Raw genomic sequence first — 19,588 nt, forward strand, 5'->3', positions numbered from 1 at the left:
AATATAGAATGAGGATCTGCAAGTGGGTCAAAACAACCAAACCTGGTGAAGTAGATGTCAAGAGCACATCCAAATTACCTTCCACACCCTTCCCCTGACACTAAAGTAATCGTCCCACTTTAAGGTCGCCATTCTATTTATACTGAGTCAAGCCTCAATGAACGTAACAGGCCTTCGAAGTAAACCTGCTGCAGAAGATCTATTTAAAGACAGAATCATAAGAACATAAGAAGAGCCTGCTGGATCAGGCCAAGTGGCCCATCTAGTCCAGCATCCTGTTCTCACAGTGGCCAACCAGGTGCCTGGGGGAAGGCCGCAAGCAGGACCCGAGTGCAAGAACACTCTCCCCTCCTGAGGCTTCTGGCAACTGGTTTTCAGAAGCATGCTGCCTCTGACTAGGGTGACAGAGCACAGCTCGGATGTTTTCTCTTTTAATGTAACATTAATGTAAGCTTTAATAGATTAGCATATGCGAACTATTGTTGACCCACGATCTGCGCTTTCGGAGGAAAGGCCAAAGGAACCTGGAAAGGTCATGGGGTAGTACAGCATCTGCTGCTTTGGATAAAAAGGTCCCAGGTTCAACCCCCAGCATCTCTAACTGCTGGGAGAGACTCTTGTTGAAGCTCTTAGGAGCTGCTGCCAGTCAGTGTAGACAACACTGAACTAGACTGACCAACGGCCTGACTCGGTATAAGGCAGTATCCTATACCTCTAAACGGCAATATAGTTAAACGAACCTCTGCACAGTGAGCGGATCAGGCCCAACTGCACGAAAACACATCTATGCTTTGTTGTGTTATAACGCACAAGCACGTGTCCCCTCCCACCCCAAAAAATCATTTTAGACAGTCATGGTTGTTACATATGCAAACTATGGTCTACTATATATTTCTAAACGTCGAATCTCCAATTCGAACAAAAGATGAGCCCCCACCGGAAATATATTGCTATAGGTGCAAATAATAAGCCTTGTAGACTACAACTCCCACCATGCACTCCTTTAATCGGATATGAATGAAGCCATACTTCCGCTGCCTTTGTGCATTCTGGGATTTGTAGTTTCTGCGGTTATATCTTGCGGTTAAAGGAACAGCCGCTTTGAAATCCGAACTTCAGTAAAGAAGGTGATGCACACAACGGAAAGACAATAACCGCGTAATCCGATAGTGTCTATTCAGAAGTCCCACTGAGTTCAACGGGGTTTACTACCTGGTACGTAGGTATACAGGATTAAAGAGATTCATAGGAAGTCTTCTGGTCTGATTTCTTCTGTAAACATCAAGTTGCGTTTTCCCCCTTTTTAATGTTCGAGCGTTTTAAATATTTTAAAAAATAAACAAATACATTTTCTTTAAATGAAAACTCATGAAATTGAAAAAATATTATGCTGAATATGGGAAACAAATAATTTATAGTGACGGGTGAAATGAAGAAATGAAACGCTGTCTCTCCACGTCGGGAAACAGGTAGATATTTTTTCTTGATTATATTTTGTGGATTGTGCACTTCATCTTTTCATCAGGCCCAGCTCCAGCTGTGGACCAGGTGAGGCGCTAGCTGAGTGCCCAGGAGCTCACTGGCCCCAGCCCAACCTTGCCAGCAGATCCAGCTTACGGATGTTGCTACAGTATCAAATATTATTTATTTACATACTTTGTACAAATATTATATTTCTATTTGCAAAAACGGAAGTATGAAACAACAGTGTAGCAGAGAGACCCAAGGATGAATTTTAGGTGTGTGGGAGTGGTGTATCCATTCAGTTATGAAGAAATGGCACTCATCATTTCAAAAATTCGAATATTGTATTGTGTTTCGGGGGGGGTTGTCAATAGGGGGTTGCCGTATCAGTCAAGATTTGTTTTATTTTATAGGGGTGTGGCTAAGAGGGAGGAGGAGTATGGTTGGAGGAGAAAAGCAAGGAGACAAGGGGGCAGTGCCCAAGGGCCCCTGAAATCTGGAGCCAGGCCTGCTTTTTATCATAAAAGTACTGTTTGTTTGTTTTTTTAAAAAAAGCTATCTCAGTTGATCTCAGAAATTGTAAATGCGGCTTTTTAGAACATTATAGGTTAAATTTAAAACAAGGATGGGAAACCTATTGCCTACCAGGTATTTTTAGATTACAACTCTCATTGGCTGCTGCCAACATGGCCAGTAGTCAAGGATGATGGGAGTTGTCGTTCAGCACCATCTGGACGGCCACAGGTTCCCTATCCCTAGGTTAAGACAATCATCTGAAATTGTACCCACAAGAAAATGTGGAGGCAAATCAATGGAGGCCAGCAAACTGTAGAACTACTTAATTTTTTCCATAGGACTTTTGAGTGGCTACACATCCCCCAGTTATTTCAAAACAAATTCCAAATTTTTGGAAGTCATGTCTGATGTGAGACACATCTGGGACTGGTGTACAATGTCAACTTTGTAACTGAAGAATTTAGCCTGTGCTTACCTCGATTGCTAGGAAGGCCCCTTCGCTATATGAAGGCTGTAGTCCAAGAATGGGAAACCTGTGGCCTTTCAGAAGTTGTTGGACTCCAGTACCCATCAGCCACAGCCAGAATGACCAATAGTCAGAGGTGATGGGAGTTGTAGACCAGCAACATCTGGAGGGTCACAGGTTCTCATCCCTGCTGTAGACTGAGGCCAACAAGGTTACTGATGTCTACTGAAGTCTGTGGACCCCAGGGTGTGCCAGAGCTGGGTAGACCAGTTTTGCCTTCACCACTCTGGTATCAACTACAGTTGGACTACAATTTCATGGGACTGATGGGAGTTATAGTCCAAAACATCTGGAGGTTATCAGTTTAGCAAAGGCTGGTCTAGATCTACATAGGAAGCAGACCAGGTAAGACTATTTGTCCCTCTGAAAACTGTCAACTCTGATTGGCAGTGACTCTCAAAGGGCTCAAGCAAAAGTCAGGAAGCTGCCTTGACCCGAGTCAAATCATCAATCCAGTATTGTCTACACTGACTGGCAGCAACTCTCTAGGGTTTCAGGCAGGGTTCTTTTGCAAACCTAGCAGGATATGCCAGGGATGCAACTTGGGACCTTCTGTATGCAAGGCTCTATCACTGAGCTACAGCCCTTTGCTGATCCTTTAATAACGAGATGCCGGAAATTGGGATCTTCTGCATGCAGAGTACATGTTCTACCACAGAGTTCTTCAACCTTATTTCCCCAGATGTTGTACTTCATCTCCCAAGAAAAAATCACAGGAACCCCCCAAAACAATGAACATGGTATGAAAAGTGATTTATAAGTAGACAAAACAAGACTGCATGTGAAATGAACATATATAAAAATATGAGTGGTAGCTACTGTTGTGTGTAACAATTACAGCAATTTCTCCAAACACCTCAGATTATTATGTTGTTACAATGAGACCTCCTGGATTACATCCCATTTCATGCTTCAGCAAAACAAAGTGGAGAATTTCTCACAGATGTATTATACTTTTTAAGATGAACAAAGATTAACACAGCTTTGAAAAGTCAAACAAAAGGCTGTAAGAGGATCTATAGCTGCCATTTGTGAGGAAATTCTTCATTTTGTTCTGATGAAGAATGAAATGAAGTCCATGAGGTCTTGTCATAATAATATAATAATTTAAGATGTTTGGGGAAAATGTTTGTAACTGCACAACAGTGGCTATCTCTCATATTTATATATGCACTCATTTTAAATGCAGTCCTGTTTAGTCTTATGGGCTTTTTCTCTCTACCATTTTCACTTTTTTGGTGGTTCCTGTGATTTCGTCTGTTGTTTATTATACTCTTGAGGACCTTCTGCATTGTTTAGCTTGGATTACAACTTCCATCATCCCCAGCCATTGTCTGAAGTGGCTGGGGACGGTGGGAGTTGCACTCCAACATCTGGGGGCACCAAGGCTGATGGAACATTGCTCTACTACATAGCTATGGTTACTCCCCCAAGAACCATAGCTCAAATGTCAGATTCATATTGAATTTATAATCTGGATTTAACTTTTCAGATATCAGCTCTGGATTATTTCCAGGTTGAGACAGAGGAGCACTGGTGTAATGTGTGATTCCAGAGGTTTGCTCACATTTAGCATGCAGGCCACCATCTTCTGCTCCTGTTGAAGCTTCCAAACAGGATGATCCCTTATAGCAGAGATATGGAATCCCAGGCCTAGGGGCCACATACAGCCTTCCAGGACTCTCTTTCTGGCCTTCAAGACTCTGCGCAGGCCACACATACCCAAGTCACTAGCCCTGCTTTGCACCCTCCTTGAGTGTTTATATCTGGATAGAATATGTCCTTGAACTCTGATACTGCCTCTTGCTGGGGAAAACAGATAGGGCAGTGTGTAAAACTAGCCAAGGATGGCTGATGTCCATCAGGACTGGTGGGGCGGAAGGCAGGGAGACCAACAATGGGTGGAGCCAGAGCCAATGACCAGCAGAGCCAACTCATTCTAGTTTTGTCCCCATCCTCCTCCCTGCTGGAGTTGTACAAGGGCAACACTGAGACTAAGGAAGGGAAGGAAGTTGATAGCCAGGTTCACCCCTTAGACTGGATCTAAGTAAGGCAAGCCGGCAGGGTCTGGCTGAGGGCAGACTGAAAGCAATGGGACAGTGGCCCATTTGCCCTAACAGACCAGCCTCCACTGAAAGGTAAAATTTGTGTGTATCGCCCTGCCTGTTTTTGCCTCTGGCTCTGCCCATTACTGGCACGTAAGCTCCAGAAGGTTGCCTAGAAGAGAAGGTGGCCCTCAGTCAAAAAAGGGTTTCCTCACCCCTGCCCTATACAGCTCAGTGCAGTAACCAAGTCACAAGGTGATGGAAGTCAAAGGACCAGAGCTACCGCCCTCTCAAAAGATTAAAAAGGCACCCGTCCTACCAGCAGCTAGAATTGACAGAGGGCATTCATGGCTTCTGGGCCCAGCAGTAGATCCAGAAATGCCACCAGTTCTTTAGGGAGAGATAAAGATGTAATAAAAATAAAATAAAATCTGAGTAAGCTGTAGCCCAGTGGGGAAGTAGCCATTAAGCAGAGATAAACAACATAAGGAGAAAGGTGTACAGAAGCATCTTTGCCAAGAAAACTTCTTCAGCTTCTCTTCTGCTTGGCTACTTTTCACATGTTATATAGCCAAGCTGTCACACTGCAAATTTGCCACGTACATTGCAGGACAACAGGATAAATCCCTGGGCAATTTGAGGTAGGTCAGCAAGGGTTTCTGAATCCCAATTGCTTAACAATAGCAACAAGTGAAATATTTTTCCTCATCTCATCCTGATCCCCTCACTCACACGTATTCAGATGCCAAAAGAAAGAATGTTTGGAAGTGGAAAACCCAGGAGCCATTTCTGCATATGAAAGAGATGAGAGGTCAGGTATGGTTCTTAAAAAACACCTTCCTTGGTGGCACCCCATTCTGTGTGCACATCACACATTTAAAGCAGACTTAAAGCACAGCGTGCGCCCCCCCCCCCGAATCCTGGGAACTGTAGCTTACCCCTTACAGAGCTACAATTCCCAGGACCCTTAACAAAGTACACTTGCCAGGATTCTTGGGGGGGAGGGAGGAGCCATGTGCCTCAAATGTGCCACCTCAGGTTTTAGCAAAAAATAATGTAGGTCCCACAAGGCTGAAGTCTGCCCAGCTCTGATATATATTGGGTGGTAGTGGTTTGCAGAGACTGTGTCTCTGATAGTAGGTGCAAAATCAATAGACACTAGCAAGTTGTGCATTCCACAAACAAATGGACACTCCATCTAAAGGATATGCAATTGCATTGCATTATATGTATATCCTTCCTTTCTCCCAAGGTGCTTAAGACAATGTACACAATTCTCCTCCCCCAGTTTTTCTACATCCTAATTTTATCCTCACAACAACCCTGTGAAGCAGGTTAAGCTTTGAGACAGTGACTGGCAATGAACTTCATGGCTTAATAGGGATCTGAACCTTCACTTCTCAGGTCCTAGTCCATCACTCTAACCCCAGGGTAGGCAATGTGGCCCCCTCTACAGTGTTGAACTCCAACATCCATCAGCTCCAGTCAGCATGGTCAGCAATGATGGCAATTGTAGTACAGCAACATCTGGAAGGCACCACATTTATTAACCCAGGTCTAACAACTACAGCACACTGGCTCTTAGTCTGGGCCAGCCAGTCACATGGAGTTTCTGCTGTGGCAGTGGTAACACGGGTTTATTCCTGGCAATAATGGCAGAGGTGTCGCTTCTGCTCTCTGCCAGAAAAACCCCATATGATCTGGAAAGGGTTAAAAATGCCTACAGAAGGATGCATCAGGAGCTGCTAGTGGCAGGCTGCTCCATGCATTATCGAGTGGCACACGTTTTACTTTTTTAAAAAACCGTATCAACACAGAATATGTAACCAAAATCTAATCCCAGAGTCCTAGCACTCCAGGGTGGCCTCCAGATGTTTTAGACTTCAGGTGCCACCAGGAATGGCCAATGGTCAGGGATGATGGGAGCTGTAGGCTGCAACATCTCTGGAGGACACCACGTTGGCTATTTCTGCAGGCTGAATTTTGTGCACGAGCCTTACAGATGCACACACATTATATGCTGTCATCCACACAGAAGTGACCCTCTGTGGCAGTGCAGTATCACAAGCTGGGTGTTAACGTTACCATTGGGCCCCGATGCTAGATCTTATCTCCCAAAGAGTGGAGTACCAGATGTCTGCCCCAGTTCCAACCTAAGTATGCTTTTAAAGATGTTGTGCCGGAATGATGGTGAGGATCTGGACCAGCTCCAGTTTCAAGGGAAGCTCAGCATGGGGGCTTTTAGGGAGCCCCACCCCCCTAGGGAGCAGGTGCCTCCTTTTTATTTCCATACAGATGTGGGGATAGCTGAATCTGCAACACAGTGTTACTCCAGGGCATTGCAGGCAATTGCAATGGCGGCTGCCCAGCACTCATTGCAAGAACACTGGAAAACGTTCCAGGGCAGAAGTTTCAGCAGCAGCAAGCCCTCAGAAGCTGCCTGAAGATACGCAATTGAATGTGCATTTGGATGAATATCAGATTTATGACCATGGTTCCTTATACAGCAAGTGATATATGTAAGAAGGCCTGCTTACACACACAGATCTGGGCATGTATCTCTTTTACCATTATAAGAAGTTCTTTCATTGTGGTTTCTTTAGGCCACATGTGGACAACTTGCAGTCCTTGGCCAAATTTCATGTCGGTAGCAAGGAGGGATAAAAAGTTGGAGAGAGAGAGAGGGAGGGAGAGAGAGAGAGAAGGTAAAGCCTAATTACTTTTGGCCCTGGCCCCACCTACTTTTAGCTCTAGCTCCGTCTCACCAACAGCTCCGCCGCCCTGGCAGATTAATCCCAAGGGAATACAGTAGGGCCCCACTCATACGGTGGGTTACGTTCCAGACCCCAGCTGTAAAGCGAAAACTGCTGTAAAGCTGAACCCACTGAATAGAATGGTGTGTGATGCCCAAAAACTGCCATAAAAGCGGAACAAGTGCCGTATGAGTGGGGCTTTAGTCTAATTGCGTCTAATTGAGACCACTGTATTAGCGAAGCACTGTAAAGTGAAGTGCTGTAAAGTGGGACCCTACTGTACAGCCCTTGAGACTCGACAGGAAATAAAAGTTCCCCACCCCTGCTTTGGGAGAACGAGACTGAATTAGGAAAAAAAACACGGAGTGTTTAAAAAGTAATTTTAAAATCCTGTCTTTGGCTCAGCTGAAAATAAAAGAATCTGGAGGGGGGGAGTGAAAAAAACACCACCCATTTTAATCAGTTCGACCGCACAAAATCAGAAAATACACGAAGTCCAAACAGCTATTGTTAGATGAAACATATTTGACTTTTTAGAGTTACAGAACATAAAAAATAATATCTTGACATTACAAATACAATTTTACATATATACATTTATAAAAAACCAAACCAAGCAAAAAAAGTCCAAGCACCAGTGCCTAAATCTGTGATTTTTTAAAAAAAAGGAGGAAGGGAGGTCCATGTGCAAGGAAGGAATGGATTTACTGTCTATCATATCTTGAATCGTGGTGATTCCGAAGCCATCCTTCAATAAACACACATGCACGTACACATTTTTTTTAACCACAGGAGATGGAGGACATTCTCATTCAAAAACATTAAACTGGACTGATTTTTCACTCATGCTTGTCTGGTTCTGTGACCTCAAAGTTCCATATAAACCATTAAGGCTGCAGTCTTAGGTCCACTTATCTGGGACCATACCCCATAGAAATGAGCAGGACATTTCCACAGAAATATTATATAGGATCAGGCTGGATGTCTATGAAGGAGTTATGGTATATTTCACAAAGCCGCTTTTTTAGTCTCTGTTGAGTGATTTTAATCTCTTTTTGTGTCACGGATTGCAGCCTTTGTATGCAAAGATACCCATCCCTCCCCATCCACAATGGTGGACATATCTGTTTCAGTTTCTCTCATTTTCCCAAACTTCAGTGCAATTCTCCACAATCCTGCACCAGTTTGCGATTGTGGGTTGTTGTTTTTAAAGTTCTCATGAACATTTGGCAGTATTTTAGTGTATTTCTCGAGATACACACACTTGCAAGAAATTTCCCCTCATAGGAAGCATTTTTGAATGTTATTTTCACTAATATATGCACTTTCCCCTAAATATACACATTTTTGTACACATTATCTAGTTGGAGAATGGCATCGCAAACTTCGGAAAAGGGCAACTTTTGAAGCATAGCTACATTTCGATTCACATACTGTTTCAGGATGTGTGAATTAGGGAGTTTTGCGTTAAAATGCAAACTTAACCAAATGTCTCCCCCATCCCTACCAGGGGGAGTAATTTCCGTAAGATTTGCTAGTGGAGATGGGGAATGAATAGCCCTGCTTCAAGTTGTTATTGTTATTATGTTAAGTAATTAAGGCATATGCCTGTGAAAGAACCACGTAAGTCAACCAGGATCCTAACTCTGTCTGTGTGTGTGTGTATGAATTAACCACAAGAAATTAATTTCACTTTAGGAAAACACAGTACAGACCCCATCATTAGGTAGAGTGAGGCAGCTGCCTCAAGCAGCAGATTCTAGGAGGCGAGGAGCAATGGCAATGTGTTGGAGGGCAGCGTTGTACATGCCTGCCCTGTGATGTTGTCGCCAGATGCAGTGGAGGATTGCTGTCCTGTCCCCAGTGTTGAACTAAGGCTTCACCTTCACTACTCACAGCAGTATTATACCGCCTGAAACAGTCATGGCTTCTACCAAAGAATCCTGAGAACTATAATTTGTGAAGGATGCTGAGAATTGTTAGACCTCTTTTCCTCTCTCAGAGCTACAATTCCCAGAGTTGCCCGGGAAGAGGGATTGATTATTAAGCCACTCTTAAGATTTGCAATTCTGTGAGAGGGTCTCCTAACAGCTCTCAGCACCCTTAATAAACTGCAGTGCCCAGGAGTCTGGGAAGCCGTGACTGCTTAACATGGTATCCTAGTGCTTTAATTATGTAGTGCAGACAGAGCCCAAGATTCAATGGACAACCCAGTTGACTTCCATATGTGGAATGGTGTGGGTGTCATCTTGATCTGTGCCTGAGGCTGTATAAGGTCTCTGCCTTTCCTTCATGAATAGCACAGGTCCTTTCACAACTGCAACCCCCACCCCACCGGCCAGCCAATCTAGCATAGCACCGCTAAATTGGAGGGAAGAGATATAAAAAATAAAGCCCAAGAGGGTCTAGCATGGGTGATCTGAAACTCTGAAAGCGTATTGGGTTTGGACATTGGAACCTTGCTAGGTTCCAGTTTGCCTTTAAGATTAGGAAAGATCAGTCCAGGTCCTGCATGGCTTTGTCACAGGCAGAGCTCAGCCCATCCAGGAATCAAGTGCTATTCCTCTGGATAGGGCTATTGTGTAAATCAGGGTAGTCAGTGTGGTGCCCTCCGCATGTTGTTGTTGTACTCCAACTCCCATCACCCCCAGCCAACATGGCCAATATCAGGAATGATAAGAAATGTAGTCCAACAACATCTGGAGGGCACCACGATGACTACCCATGCTGTAAATGCACACAAGATCCAAAGCAACAGAATGGCATCTGAAGTTTCTTCAAGGTAAAGAATCCAAACGGGGGGGGGAGAGACACCTCCATGACTCACCCAGGATAGCAACGTGCATATCCTAGAACAGGGGTTCCAGAACGGTGGTTTGACCACCAGTGCTTCATAAGCTTCATTCAGATGGTCTAGGACATGTCCGCATTAAATACTGATTTTAACTGTATTTTTATTACTTTTTTTTCTTATATTGTACTTCATGTGCAAACTGTAATGCAGTAAAATACAATGTAAGAAATAAAAGCAATAAAAACGCAATTAAAAATCATACAGCATCTGGCACGGCGCATTACAATGGCTATGAGAAGCAGAAAAGTCATTAAGTGGTCTGCCAAGACCATCAGCAATTTTCAAGTGGTCCATTGGGGGGAGAAGTTTGGGGACCACTGTCCTGGAATATCATAGTGCCTTGACAGATGAAAGCATCAGTTCCTCTCCTCGTATCTATACTCTTTTTAAAGGCAGCAACAAGTTTAAGCCCTGGATGTTGTACATCTAAAGCAGCCTTCCCTAGCCTGGTGCCCTCCAGATGTTTTGGAGGATGACTCCCATCCTTTTTGACCATTGGCCATGCAAGTTAGGGCTGGTGGGGAAATGTAATCCAAAGCAAGTGGAAGGCATCTGGTTAGATATGGCTGGTATAAAGTTTCAGGACTATATGGAGACTAGATGCTGGGATGGCTGTGAAGCAAAAACTGTTCTCACACATGCATTCCTAAAGAGCCAAAGATATCACCACCTCATCTTGGGTAGGGCTGTAGCACATGCTTTGCATGCAGAAGGCCCCAAGTTCAATCCACAGCATCTCCAGACAAGACTGGGAAAGGCCCTGTCTGAAACCCTAGAAAGCCACTGCTAATCAGCATAGATAAGGAAGAGCTAGATGGACCAGTGGTCTGATTCAGTATAAAGGCAGCTTCCTATCTTCCTCTGAGGTGTAATAGCTTATGGGAGCCAGGAGAGACTCTAAGGCCATTGTGCAAGTAATCACTGCTTAAGGATCTACATGCTGGTTGGTCCAATAGTCCTCACAAAACCACAAGACCCATGCCGCCTGGTTGCCAGAGAGGGAGAGGAGAAACACCTTTGATGAAGTTAACTGGGACCAACTGTCATTTGTCTCCTCACCTCCCAGAACTGTCTCACACAGTAGCCACCTTCCACCTGGTCATTATGGAACTTTAATGTAACATTTTGCACGAAATGGCATCTGAATTTGCTTAATTTCCTCTTCCTTCCCCAGTGTTTTCCCCTTTTGTATAATCTCTGTTAGACTGCCAGCCTTTACTTTAAATTGGAAACAGCCTTCAATGTATTAGCAGAAATGTAGCAAAAAAAAACAGAGCACTCTGCCTTCCCATAGTTGACATGGTGCTGTGCTGGCTGGGGCTGATGGGAGCTGTATGCCAAGACATTTGAAGGGCACCAGGTTGGTAAAGGACGGAATGGACAATACAGATCTAGATGGACAAATATTCTGAACTGGTGTAAGGCAGCTTTCTATGCTCCTACTCCTAAGGCACTTTGAGCTCTTCAAAGGAAGACTGAGAGATGTGTAAAAACTAAACATAATCTGACTATAAAGACGCTACAAAGATCAGCTGAGACAACATGGGAAGTAAATGTGAAAGGGATTAATACAATATTATTTCATATTTTAAAAAAATTCTAGAGAGATGAAATAAAATAAAAAATTTTGTGTTGGGTGAATTCTCAGAGAAAATGTCTTAACTTGAATTCGCTTGCAAAAATTTATGCAAGGACAGCAACATTTACATGGGTCCATTGTTTAGATGAGGGATGGGGAAACCAGTGGTTCTCCTGATGTTGGATTCCAATGTTGTAAGTCGCTTTTTGTCACATTTGCAAGGAACGTGACTAATAACTATTAACAACTCTCATCAGCCCCAACCAACACAGTAATGGGGCTATTCCTAATTTCCAGCTTAGATTCATTGATTTAAAACCTTTGGATTAACTAAAAACAAACGGCCCCAATTAACCTGGTAAGGGATTTTGTTCAAAGTCAGTATTATTTTTACTTATTTGCTTACTTAACTACATTTATATTGTTCCACCTTTCTTCCAAGGATCTCAAAGGGGCATATGCAGTTCCGCCCTCTATTTTATTCTGACAACAATCCTGTGAGGTAGGTTAGGCTGAGAACTAGTGACCGGGCCAAGATCACAGTGAGGTTCATGGCCAAGTCAGGATTTGAACCATGGTCTCCCCAGTTCTAATTCAAGCACGACAGCAAACTGGCTTTTTAATACAAATACTTATTCTAAAAAGCCAGTGGCAAGAAGAGGAATTTCTCTTTTCTTTTGCCGCAGGAAGGAATGCCTCATCTGAGACAATGCCTGCTACCACACATGCTCCATAAAACATGCCTTTTTTCTGCTTCAGAACTATTGTTCTTCCTCAAATTAAAATAGAATCAGTTCCTCACTCAACACTCGTGATTAAACAGCTGAGGTCGCAAGCCTATGCTCCCTTGTTTAACAGTAAGGCTGCAATCCTATACATACTTACCTGGGAGTAAGTCCCACTGAGCTTAAGTAGGCTGACTTCTGAGTAATAATTATATAAATAAAGGACTGAACTGTAAGTCAGGTGATAGCTCTAATTTAAATCTTCCTCTTTCATTCTTCCCTGCCATGACATTCCTGAACATGAATCCTATTGGTGTTAAGAAGTTTCTGGAGGAGTAGGGGAAGGCAAGATGCACAAGTATTGAAAATTGCAAACTAAAATTTAACATTATTGCATTAAAGTTCATGAACAATATTTGTTCTTTTAAAAAAGTAGCCCAAACTAAAAAAAAAAGTTCTAAAGCTGTTGGTTTTTTTGGGGGGGAAACCCTTTTGAAACATTGATAAAAATGTTGTCTTGTGCAAAACTTTGTCAATTTTACTATGCTACAGTTAGGGTGGTCAGATGCAACAAGGGACAGGGTCTCCTGCACATTAAATAGTTGTGTTACTTTCAGCAGGTGTAGTCTGCATGACAAGCAACCACTATTCAATTTACACAAGCCCTGTTCTCTTGTTGCACCTAGCCACTCTAGCTACAGTGGGGGAAAACTGCAATCAGTTTATCTGGAAGCAGGCTATTAAAATGATTTCACTTTGAGCTGGGGGGAAAAAGCAGTTCCTTTTTTCAGTGCTACCCGAGAATGCCCACTATGCATCTGTGATTGCTGATGGCCCATTAGCATCACTCTTCTGGTCCTTCCTTATTTTCATGCTTTACAGTGTAATCCAATGCATGTTTACTCAGACGTAAGTCCCACTGTACTCAGTGGCGCTTACTCCCTAGTACTGTTTATGATTGCTACCTTATTTTTACAAATCGGATTGGGAAAATATGAAGGAGCATGGATGGTAAATGAAAGGGAATATGGTTAGGTTGAGATGGGCTTTGGGGAAAGCTACAGTTCTTTAAAAGGTCTAAATCCGATAACTGCTCCAATTTTTTTTTCTGTATTGGGAGCTTCTCACCTTTTTTTTTTGTCCTCTACAGTTCAGCAGACCTTGGTCCCCACCATCAGAGAACATTTTTAGCCAGCAGGGAATATACTACTAAATGTGATGCTGAAAGCCTGTTCTAGTTGCTGAGCTCGCCCCAGGAAAAGACTGTCAAAGGCAGGATGCACTGCCAAGCATCTTACATCAGGTATATTTGAGTAAGAAGGGGAAGGGAAGCGACGGCGCATTAACTTTGCTTCCAGAAAGACCCGTTGTCGGCTGGCAGAAAGGAGCAGACTTCAGCACATTGCCCCCTTCAAGTTTATAGCTCCCAACTCTTTTAGTTGTCTGTCTGTGTGCCATGCACGTGACTTGGGAGATCTCCAACAGCCCAAAGCAAGACTGGCAGTCAGCCATATATTAGGCAACAGTTACATTGGCTACAGAATTAATCAGATGGGTTAGACAAAGCTCTACACCTACCCGGTGCCCTACAGACATTGTCAGACTCCCAACTCCTATCACCCCCAACCAGCAGGTCAATGATTAAGAACATAAGAAGAGCCCTGTTGGATCAGGCCAAGGGCCCACTTAGTCCAGCATCCTGATCTCACAGTGGCCAACCAGACTTCTATGGGAAGCCCACAAGCAGGGTCTGATGAGGATGATGGCAGTACAACAAACATCTGGAGGGTACCAGGTTTGGGAAAACTAGTTTAGAAAAGTATCCAACCTCACACTTTCTAATCTAGCCCAACTGCTGAGTTCATTTATTTAAGACTGGGGTGGTCAACTTTTTTCAGTCCGAGGGCCACGTTGTCTTGTGAGCAACCTTCTGTGGGGGCCGCATGTTGTGGGTGGGGACACAGGCAAAAAGCAGATGGGCAACCGGTGGAACTCACACCTTTGTACAGTAGGCCACATTCTAGCCACACAAAAATGAGAGGTTCCTACCTACACATCTTTTCATCGTCCAGTCAAGCTGTCAAGCAAGAGGCATTGTCAAAGCTCCAGGCAATTCAGAAGTGTGCAGAGCCAGGCCAGTGAGGGGTTTATGGAAAGAGGACATAGCCTAGGAAGGGGAAAGTTCTGAGGGCCAGATATGTCCCCTGGGCCTGAGGTTCCCCAGCCCTGGTTTCAGATGTCCATCCCTCACCATTAAGCCTTCAAGGCAGCTTAGAAAGCCAGAATGAAACCAGGAGAAATAAAATCCAAAACCAAGTAAAAATCCACCCAAAGATACAATCCAGCAAAAGCAATAACTGCAAGGGTGCAGCGGTAAAAACAAAAGAAAGCCACCCTCTGAATTCTGGAATATGAAACAGTTTGACTTGGCACCTAACAGAAATAAGGGTTGGTGCCAACAAAAATAACATTTCTGGTGTAGGGGGCACCACCCCATCCCCAGGCTTTGTCCCAGGCCACTGCTCGCCTGCCCTCTGGGGGTCAGAGGCACCCAGAGCATTTATTTTGACTTTACTTAAAACATTTCATACTGCTTTTCTAAGCAGCTCAAAGCAGTTCACATATGAATCAGAATCATAAAAACACAGGGCTGTATCCAAACTAAATTAAGTTAGTCATATCCATTAATTTCAATGGGTCTATGCTGAGTATGACTAACAGTGGAGACAACCCACAGTAAATATCCCCAAAGAAAACAACTACACATTGAAACCACAACAGATAACCCAGATCAGCCAAATGCCTATTGGACAAGAAAGGTCTTCCAGCTTCTCCAAAAACTTCAGCTTTTCTGACCCCTTCAAGTAAGTTCCATTAACTGTAGAGCCACCACTGGAAATGTCCCACTCCTAACTGATGCTATGAAGACAGAATGACCAGCAATGCCTAATAACTAGACCTCAGTCGGTGAGTGGGTTTCACAGGTTGATAAGGGCCTCATTCAATGATCTTAACCAGGGATGGGGGACCTATGACCCTCTAGATACTATTGGACTCTTAACTACCATCATCCCTGACAACTGGCCATGCTGGCAGGGGCTGATAGGAGTTTGGAGTCCAACAGCATCTGGAAGGTTGCAGGCTCCCCACTCCTGATCTTAAAGAACAGGCAGCTGCATATGGGAAGTTTTGAATCAAACGGAACTGTTGCCAGTTAAGAAAGCGCCTAACAGGCCTGCCTTTAATTGTTGAAAATCTCACTTTTTAAATAGGTTCTAATTTGAGCCAGTCACATTGTGGACTGAATAGGGGTGTTTACGCCCCATATTCAACAAGTGTACAATCTGTATACACAAAGAGTTGAGCTGTACCTTCACAGTTATTCACATACAAAGATCAACAAGTGCACAGTTTGTGTGCCTATGTACATGTAGGTTGAGCTGTACATATCAGTAAGTGTATACTCTTTCACACAAACACTTGTGCATGTGTAGAGACAGTGTAATGTGTGAACAAGCTGAATGTCAAGACTTAGTCCTGGAATGCATTATACTAACAGCAATCTGAATTCTTGAAGTGCCAGTTCTTTTATAGCCAAAATGATATTGCCCATGCACAAGAGGGTGCTATTAGCAGACACAGGGGAAGCCCAGGATTTGCAGCAGTACCAAAAAAAACCTCCCCCCCAAAAAACAAAACAATCCAGTGAGGACTGAGCATGCCTAGTGGGTATGGAATGCTGACTATTGGTGTTGAGTTTTTTTGGAGGGGTGGAAGTGGAAATAAAAAACTGCGGTGAGGAGGGCGAATGAAATGGGGCAGCTTGAATCTTTAACAGGGATGACTCCACACTGCAACACTTTGTTGCAGCTGCCACTAGTGAAATGCTAATAACAAAAGTGAGTATTCTGATCATATACAAAAGTCATTTCTATCACCTTAGAATGCTCAGACCTCACATCTGAGATTAGCGGGCATAGCTTCTGGCAATCTTCTTCAACCTAGTGCCCTTCAGATGTTGTTGGGACTACAACTCCCATCATCCCTGACCATTGGTCATGCAGACTGGGGCTAATGGGAGCTGGAGTGCACCATGTATGGGAACAGGGGGCAGAGCTTCCATGAAAGAGTGAAGTGCCAGCAGGCATACTCAAACCCTGAGCTCATCTCTTTCTAGGCTTTAAACATAAGCCATATAATTCACAGTGTCTGGTCAGTGACTCCACAGAGTTTTCTTGACTGGAAACATTTCCACGGGAGAGATGAATGGATTCTATTTTTCTTTTCTTTAACCACAGGAGGGCACATTTTGCCTGTGTACAAATGAAACCTTACTGGAGTGACACAGCAGCTCTGGAAATATACTTGTGGCGAGATGGACGATTTTCACTTCAGGGTTGAAAAGCCAGTTCAGCAAGTTTGCAGAAGAAATTGAACATGCACAGCATAGATTGGTTGGTACATGAGATATCACAAATTCACCCACCCCACCCTAATATCTCCCAGAACAGCTTTGCAACTTAAACAAAAAATCTATTTTGAAAAAAGAAGGCAATGAATGAACATCTAATTGAATATGTAGTTATGGTGATTTAAACCACAACAAGGTACAGAGCTCATCTGAAGGGAAGGGAAATCTGAATCAGCAGTGTATTTGCAGATGTGTATATCTGTTGGTCTTTTGCATAGTGACGTCAAAAGAAAGTCAGGCTTACCCAGAGAGTATTGACATTGTCTGTTTGTAAGCAGCTTTGTTAAGAATAAGCATGCTCAGAAGACTAGCTGAGGTTTCCAACCTTGGGGTGAGAAATATGAATATGCAAATGTAACATTAATGCTGAAGTGCCATGGAGAGAGAACTTTTTCCTTGGAAGCCTCCAGCTGGGGATATATTGTCATTATGAAAATGGCTTGATGGCAATAGTGGAGAAACTTTGCTCCTGGTGGAACCCAATCCAGAACTGTACAGTTTGCCTTTAGCTTGGAATGACAGGAGCTGGCAGTAGCCATTGGCAGGGCAGGGGTGCTAACCTGATCACCTGTTACAGACGCCACTGCAACTTACCAGGAAGGAGGGGGGTGAGATTGATGAGGTGAGATCGGTGCGGTGCAAACACACCGTTGGAGCCAACCTGGTGCTCCCATTGGGGAGTTTCCACTGCGCTGACCTCACAGACACCTCCCCCCGGGAAGCTGGAGTGCTACTGGTGACAGGAGCTCAGGTAAGCAGCGCCATGCCACCACCCACTACTGGGAACTGCCTTGTGTCAGAATGAGGCAACTGAAACCAATTCGGAACAAACTTGCACTGAAAAACAAAACGAAAGAGGAAGCAAAATGGATGAGCATCTGAGTTATGATAATTTATGGCAGCCTCCCCCAACCTGGTATGCCCTCCTGACATTGTTATGACTTCAGTTCCCACAGGTTTCAGCCAGCATGGCCAGTGGTCGGTGACAACGGGAGATGCAACACCCAGAGGATGCACCAGGTTTGGGAAGGCTGCGCTATGGACATGAGGTCCAAAAGCAGAGCCCAGCTGACCCTGCATCTTCCAGCAATGAGAAGAAGTTATCTTCCAGCAATGAGATTCAGGCCCTTTTGAAGACATTGATTGTATTAGTGAAAATGGTTTTCAGCATCTTATTGGAAGCACTGTGTCACAAAGTGGTCGTTTGTGCCCGTTAGGATCGGTGGGGCGGAAGGCAGGGAGACCAACAGTAGGCACATCCAGAGCCAATGACAGGCACAGCCAACTCATTCTAGTCTTGCCTCCATCCTCCTCCCTGCTGAGTTCTACAAGGGAGAACATTGAGACTAAAGAAGAGGGTGCTGATAGTCAGTGCCACTCCCAGGACTGGCTGTAAGAAAGAAGGCAGGCAGGGAGGCAGACTGAGCTTAGTGGGGCAGTGCCCCATTTGCCCTCATGGACCAGCCGCCACTGGTGTCAGATAAAACCTTGGAATCATAGCGGTACAATGCCAACTCAAAATGAAACCCACACATTTGTCACAATATGCATATATTCACTTCTGTCTTCAGAACCAGAGGAATATTTTTCCTTCTCTGGCAGTACCAGTGATTTGAATTTTTTTAACTGATGCTCATTTAAATGGCCAAACAATGTAGAAAACATTGGATGAAGGATGGCGGGTGGGGGGAGGAACAGATTTCAGATCTAATGAAGCCTCCCTTTCCAGATGTCAGATATTTCATTCTTTATTGCAATGTATGGATTATCTCACAGCCTGCACCACACTGCAAAGCCATTTGCTTGGAAGCAAATGAGACAGCAGGAAGTGATCCAGAACAATTAAAAAAAACTACTCTGAAACTGAAAAAGGTCTTCTTTCAAACAGGGCTTCTCCTTGCCCTCTCTAAAACATAATATTGCCCTTGCTTAAAGTTTTTTTTTTTTAATTTGCTGGAGTCACCAGCCGCACTACAAACACTGGCCAGCAGGTGGAGCGTTGAGCTTCTTTTTGGTTCCTCAGTCTTGAGCGGAACAGTTTGATCTCGGAGAGGGTGTACCACAAACACCGCCCACTGATGTTTTAGATGGTGCATGAAAACTCTTGTGGCTGCCCAAATGAAGGAGTTAAAGAGAAGGGGGGGGGAACCCGTGGAAGTGTCACTATGTTGTCTCTGGGCAGGATCGCAGACCACACCTGATCTCCAGCAGAAATAGTCTGCCATTTGCCTTTGGAATCATGCTGGACAGCCTGCTTGCCTTGCGTTTTTTGCCAATGTCCCCAAAGGCCAGCTCACTGTAGGTAAGGAAACAGTTACCCAGAGCTAAAAGAGCAAAACAGAACAAAGGCATAGGATTTAGTCCAGAGCTGGCAGTAAAGCTTCAGAGATATCAACAAATGAAAATCTGAATGAAATGGGGCCCATTCAGTTTTTCATTCATTCATTCATTCATTCATGCTTATTTACAATATTTTTATACAATAAAACTCTTAAGTGGTTTACATAAAAAATAAAGAATGTAAGAACATTAGAAGAACTCTGTTGGATCAAACAAATGGCCCATCTAGTCCAGCATCCGGTTCTCACAGTGGCCAACCAAATGCCTCTGGGAAGCCTGCAAGATCTGAGCACAAGAACACTTTCCCCTCCCACA

General features: G+C 44.0%; 1 protein-coding gene and 1 long non-coding RNA gene across 5 annotated transcripts in view; one reads left to right on the forward strand and one right to left on the reverse strand.

The window, feature by feature from the left end:
- Positions 1–1,101: 1,101 nt before the first annotated feature.
- LOC133370702 (uncharacterized) lies at positions 1,102–19,352 on the forward strand. Its single transcript, XR_009759191.1, has 4 exons — positions 1,102–1,215; positions 13,613–13,765; positions 16,761–16,916; positions 17,881–19,352. It is a non-coding gene; the product is annotated as an uncharacterized LOC133370702 (long non-coding RNA).
- NKAIN1 (sodium/potassium transporting ATPase interacting 1) overlaps positions 18,074–19,588 on the reverse strand; it is a 75,222-nt gene continuing 73,707 nt past the window's right edge. For 2 of the 4 annotated variants that reach the window (XM_061597362.1, XM_061597364.1), the window contains exon 7: positions 18,076–19,257. In XM_061597362.1, coding sequence (XP_061453346.1) covers positions 19,248–19,257 — 10 coding nt within the window. In that variant the 3' untranslated portion in view covers positions 18,076–19,247. Of the gene's footprint in view, positions 19,258–19,588 lie in introns of all 4 variants that reach the window. The other 2 variants (XM_061597361.1, XM_061597360.1) reach the window with 2 other exon arrangements.

The sequence above is a fragment of the Rhineura floridana genome, chromosome 15 (assembly GCF_030035675.1).
Source record: "Rhineura floridana isolate rRhiFlo1 chromosome 15, rRhiFlo1.hap2, whole genome shotgun sequence".
Taxonomy (NCBI): Eukaryota; Metazoa; Chordata; class Lepidosauria; order Squamata; family Rhineuridae; genus Rhineura; species Rhineura floridana.